This window comes from Anneissia japonica, unplaced genomic scaffold (assembly GCF_011630105.1).
Source record: "Anneissia japonica isolate Jap-2015-1 unplaced genomic scaffold, ASM1163010v1 scaffold25505_len6966_cov156, whole genome shotgun sequence".
Classification (NCBI taxonomy): domain Eukaryota; kingdom Metazoa; phylum Echinodermata; class Crinoidea; order Comatulida; family Comatulidae; genus Anneissia; species Anneissia japonica.
Window position 1 is genome coordinate 473 of NW_022751255.1, and position 6494 is coordinate 6966.

At 34.5% G+C, this 6494-nt stretch overlaps 1 protein-coding gene across 1 annotated transcript; it reads left to right on the forward strand.

Moving 5' to 3' along the window:
• Nucleotides 1-1829: 1829 nt before the first annotated feature.
• Nucleotides 1830-6431, forward strand: LOC117121618 (steroid 17-alpha-hydroxylase/17,20 lyase-like). Its single transcript, XM_033266856.1, has 4 exons — nucleotides 1830-2518; nucleotides 4942-5088; nucleotides 5230-5409; nucleotides 6319-6431. The coding sequence occupies exons 2-4, from the start codon at nucleotides 4953-4955 to the stop codon at nucleotides 6429-6431; spliced, it is 429 nt and encodes a 142-aa protein (XP_033122747.1). The 5' UTR covers nucleotides 1830-2518; nucleotides 4942-4952.
• The last annotated feature ends 63 nt before the right edge of the window (nucleotides 6432-6494 follow it).

The window sequence follows — 6494 nt, forward strand, 5'->3', positions numbered from 1 at the left end:
ATCATTTACAAATTTTGTTTTGCAAGTGTTTGGGAGCGCGTACTGAGTATTCGTCAGCTATGACAAAACATTACTCCTATGCTATTTTCCTGACTCAAACTTCATCAAAATAAACTACTATCTGAGAATTATGTCATACCCAAAGCGAATTAATGATGAATTCGTTCACGCATGGTTTCTTCAGCGTAATAGTTATTATAACAGAAAAGATAGTCAAGAGCTTACATGAAAAATGTCTATTTTGAACGAAAATCTTAAAAAATAAAATGTAATAGCTTCCGGCGGTTTTGTTCCTAGATCTGCACTTATGCCTACTAAAAGCGCTCTAATCAGGACCTCAATCTCTAGCCCTTGGCCGTTGTTTTCGGTGGTCCTCGGTTCACAAATAAGTAAATCGGAAATAAAAAAAAAAACAAGAAACACATTCTTAGGTCAGAATGCCCCCTGTATACAGAGTGTATAAATGCAGATGCAAAATTGCATGCTTTGCAAGTGTGTTATAACTGACTTAAGCTGGGAACTCACTGAGCTCCCGACGGTCATCGGCCGACACAATTCAATGGAGAATGCAACGCCACAACGTGTGCTCAGCGGATCGTTTTTAATAACGATTCGTTCAGCAGATTTATCGACAATCAGCAGACAGCGTCACCTAATACGGTTGACATTGAAGGAGTTAGATTCGACAGCCGACCAGTGGTCGGGCGTCTCTCAAAATCTCTCGAAAGTGTTCAAGGGGGGAAAACATGACATTTTCAAAGGCAGGGGTTTCAGATGCTTATTTAATCGGTTTTGGGGTCTACTAATATGTAGAAAATACATGTACATTTTCCCCCGACGAATTGTGGCTGAACCGCTCCCCCACCTCCCTACTTTTATGAACAGACGTCTATTTAGATGTGTATAAGAGACAGACCGTCATACGACGCAGTGAATGCCTGGCTTTATGTGCATAAATTAACTGATACTAATATAAGTGCTATTAATGGACCCGTAAGTTCATAGACTCCACTCACAACCACATTAAACGTGCAATCTTTATTTGTTCAATTGGTGATACATGGTTGTTATTGCGTTTGTACTATAATGTTTTGTGAAAACTCAATAAACTGAACATAAGTAAGAAGTTGAGCTTGTATATGCGCATATCAGATCTTGAAAATCAGATACTTATAGACCTATAATCAAGAGACCCACAAACTTATAGACAACATAGGCAATCAGACTGTATTTTAGTGCCTCTCCACCTATGTGTCGAGACCCAAATTTGGGTCGCCAAAGCATTTCTGAGGATCGCAGAATTGCTTCTGACTCAGTGAAAAGAGAGAGAAAAAAAACCTTCGATAAAGCGCATATATCTCAAAACATAGTGGAAAATACAAATGACACACCCAGTCGTAGTACGGACACGAAAGCTAGAAATTATTGTCAACCCCAAACGTAGAATCAACTCTCATGGTTGCACTGTCGCCAATCTCTCCAAGGAAGATAATTAAAATTAAGCAGGAATATACCTCAATTTAACAAGACGTACCAGAATAAACAAAATGTTTAAAATAATTGTAAGTTGCTTCTTTCATTTTTGAGTTCGTTCGAGCCTTTCTGTGGGGACATACAATTGTCTTTTTTTTGTTATTTATATTTGCAAGTCAGCGTCGCCCGAGTCGACTGTACACTAGTAAAAAATTCGTCATTGTTTTAAACATTTCATAATCATGAGTGTAACTCAGTGGCAGATTCAATGGTGACCCAGCCGCCACCCTCCTACCTAATGGAGAGAAAAAAATTGTATTCAAATTTAAGTCTGAGTGTTCCATTTCCGGCCATCTAGGTACCGTAATTATAAATTTTCTTACCTCAGACCCAACCATGGTGGGACTGAGGTAGTATTAACACCCTATGAAAGTCCTTCCCAAACCCCTCTATTTCGAATCACTTGATTAGTCATTCCTCCATATTATAAATAAACATCCAGCACCCAAGATCAAAAGTCTTGTGTGCTTTGTTAAGTAAATAAAAATCGAAACGATTTTTTGCTGCTACTTTGTGTTCAACCACGGAGGAATTAACTAATTCCTCCATGGTTTAACTTAGCCGAGGTTGATTGCCTGTGCCTATGTAATCAACACATAACACACAAATATCATTTTGGTATGACAATACTGTATATGTCATGGTTCGCGACAGAATTTGCATTCTGAAAATGGGTCGCCACCTAAAAGAGGTTTAGAAGCTGGGGTTTAAACTGCTGCAAATGATATTCTGATTATACACACCTACATGTAGAAATATGAAAAACAAATCGTGTATGGCCTTTGACCTCCAAAGGAACCTAGATGTACTAGGAGCTAGATAATATTATGATAATCATTAACCCGAACAGACAATGGGTGATGACAGAGACTGGTCAAGACTCTAATCGATTTCATTTTAGTTTGAGCTAACCAGCTACACTTAACTGCTGGCTGTAGGACTTTTGATAAGATTTTATAACTGTTTTGTGAGCAGAAATCGAGAGGTACCGTAGGTAATATTCTTAGGTAATATAGTTATCAACTTTTAGCAAGTACCAACTATTATTGTCTGATAGGTTTCACCACATTTTATTTATTTATTTTTTTTTTTTTAAATTTTACTTTTCTTTATAATATGTGAATGAAATCAATACCTTTCCAATTGTGTTCCACAATACTTACTCTTTACATTATTTTCAATTTCAATGGTCTACCTAAGTTACTGTATGCATTTTTTTCAATTGATTAGCGATCGAGTCCCTATAAAATCTTACCAATTTGTGGAATATACGTATGTAGGCCTAACTAACTAAGCATCTTGTTAAAATACTATCTACACAAACAACCCCAGATAGTAGTAATTACTAGAAGTACCCCTTCTATTGAAGTGTAGTACTAGTAGCAGATAGGTGCAGTACCATCAAAGGCTAGAGAAAAAGAGGCCAGCCTAGGTCTTACTAAAGCTGAGTTGGTCCTACCTAGGCCCCTAAGTCTAGGCCAAGGCTTCCTAGCTACAGTGTCTTTTGCCTGACACCAACAGTAACAACGCTTCACATAACATGACATTGATTAAATTTTGGAAATAAAATGGAAAATAATTGAACCATGAAACTAAAAATAGGACAGTAAGTAAGAAAAATAATATTAAATAATATTAATAAATCACGATGTGAGTTTGCGTTAGGAAAATATCATAGGAGTGATGTTTTGCCCTACCTGACGTGTTATCGTACCAAATACTCAGTAATACGTCCCCAAATACTAGCGAAAAAGTTTCGGGGATAGACGTACTGAGTATTCGATAGGATAATACGTCAGGTAGGGCAAAACATTAGTCCTACGATATTTTCCTGACGCAAACTCAAATCGTAATAGCACTTGCAGTACACGCTGCCACTTGGGGATTGGATTCATCACTATATAATAATAAAAATAAATAATAATAAATAAATAATATAATATAATATATTTATTTACTAATATCTTTAGCCAGGATGACACAATCATGTTAAAGAAATGTTTTTCATTGTGGTCCTGGAAAAAAAATAAATAAATAAAAAATAATAATAATAATAATAATATTAATAATGATAATAACAATCATAATAACAATAATAATAAACAACAACAAAAAAATAATAATGATAAACAAAACACAAAAGAACACACCCAGAGTCAGGCATTAATAATCATAATCATCATTTCGAAACCCTTTTCCTCCCCAATTCCACTTTTTTTTTCTTTCCTTTTTCATTTTTTTCTTCCTCCATTTCCTCTTCATAAATCACGAAAATGGCATACGCGCGCCCCCGCTTTAGAGATGTCGCCGCCATCACTACCGTGTACACGCAGGTACCTCGGCGTCAGTTTGCTGGGCTCCGGTAGCTTCCACCGAGGATAAGCCTGCGGCTCCCCTACCGTGCACTGCTAAGTTGACGGCGACACCTCAAATAATATATAGGCCCCTAGACTAAGTATATTAGTTTTAAAAAATACAAAAAAAAGGCATAAAGCGCACTGACCTTCCTTGTTACTCTGGAAGGTATGTTCCCAGGGAGGTAATAATATGGTAGCTTTTAAAAATTAGATAAAACAATGGGTTAGGGTCATGAATGATAAACATTCAATTTCAATTTAGTTGAGTTGGCTAATTACATTTAACCATTAACTATAATTTAACATTCGAGAGCATTAAAACGTAACTTTGATTTTGGAATGCGATTTTAAAAATCGAACAACTTAATGGTTTCCGCGACGGCTACGGGCGCTATCACTGCAGTTCAATTGCTAAAACCATTCTGATATTGTTCGTAATTTAAGCATTTTAGTGAAATTTACTAGTTCTAAGCAACACTACTTAACATTAATTATTTGCAGAACATTAAAAAAACCATGTATTTTCATACTTATCGTCGCTTGTGAGTCCATTTACGCTTTTAATCTATTGGTCACAAGGCTGTAGTCAAGGCTATAGTGTGTTATATCATAGAGAAAATAGAACTGTTCTATTTTCTCTATGGTTATATTATATTTATCCTAAATTAACTTGTTAGAGCTTTCTTCGATATTGAGCAATAATGTATAATTTAATTATAGAATTATTTTTACTTTTATGAACAGACGTCTATTTTATGCATCTTAGCCTCCTGAACAAATTGACTACTAGGCCTGAAGATAAACGTTCCATGGCAATTTAAACTCATTTTCAGAGGTTAAAGGTTAAAGTAAACGATTTTATGTAACCAAGGATTTTCATAATCAACTTGTTTCTTTAAAATTTGAAACAAAAATAAGGCAAAAACACCTATTCAAAAATTTCAAACAAAATAAACTCTTGCAAAACAGGTTCGGTGACAAGATCAATCATGATCAGTATTTTTGTAATAGAACATAGTTCGTGTTATATTTAATATATTTATTATTAAAGTGAGAAACGGCATGGATATATCAAGTACAACAGCATTGTTTGTGGTTATTGTTACCTTAATAATAACATGGTTGTATAAGAGCACGCGTCGACCACCTGGAATGCCGACTGGACCTGTCGCTTATCCAATCATAGGAAGCATGTCTGGTAAATATAATACATTTTGTTTTTGAGCATTCTCTGCCAAATTGTTGCTCTTCGTAATCAAATATTATTGAAGAATAAGATTGAAGAATTATTTACTGTTACACAATTCGTATTTATTTTACATATTTTACATACATTAAGTGTTTACTGGAGAAACCCCACCACAAGAAGTAATGAAGAAGATGTCAAAAACATATGGTGATATATTTTCTCTCAAGATTGGATCTTTCTGGGCTGTGGTTCTTAATAACTATGAGTTAGTACAAGAGGCATTGTTGACGAAACCAAACGATTTTAGTGGACGTCCGCCTTCATTTTTATGTAAGTTACATTCATAATAATAATAACAATAATAATAATAATAATAATATTAATAATAATAATAATAAATAATAAATAATTAATAATAATAATAATAATAATAATAATAATAATAATAATAATAGTATATTATAATCTATACAATCTATAAATCCAAGCAGTTAACATAAAAATTAAAAGTATCTTTCCATTCAAAGATTACTTTTGGAATTAGGAGTTTTGTGATCTTTTGACTTTACACTCTAATTTACTAAAACGACTATCATAAAGATAGAAGCGTTCATTTGGGGCAATTGAAAATGGACTTAATGTGGAGAAGGTCTTTAATTATGGATAGATAGAGCTTCCGGTAGATATTATGTTTAAAAATGGCTTTTAATTAAAGGGAGGCCTGTACTTTTTACTAGGGGGTGATAAATTTAGTCCTTTTTTTAACAATACAAAGTTTGTTAGTGACAAGATGTTAACAGTTGCTTCATACAGGTTGATGATAGTGATAATTAAGTATATGATGCTACAATATTATACATTTAGCTTTAGTTTGTCTCGTTCTTAAGATCTATTTACACAGAGCCTTCAGCAGCACATATCAGAAACAAGAACTTAGGCCTACTCTCAATTATGGTCCACATAGAACGCTACGCAACAGAGCACATCTCGAGCTAGGAAAAATCATTTTCCATTTCCAAACTTTTTTCGTGCGACAAAGAAAAATATTACATTAATTTTTTACATGGTGATTATAGTCTGCATAACAAACAGCAAACGACCGTTGTTTATAGCGCTGTGTGGATAGATTGCATTGCACGCCAGAATGTTCCCTGTCATTGCCTTGTGCAACTTTCGTACTAGACTCTGCATCAAAAGGCCTCTGAAGTTTTTTTTTTCTTGTTACTTATCAACATGTAGTCGACTGGTTTACAGATGGTCAGAAGGACATCGCTGTCGCCAACCCTACTCCGATTTGGAAGTACCATCGAATGTTGGCCCATTCCGCAATTAGGTTAGTAATTCGTCATTAAAAATGTGTTACATGATGTATATAGACATATATATTATATATATCATATATATTATATATATAT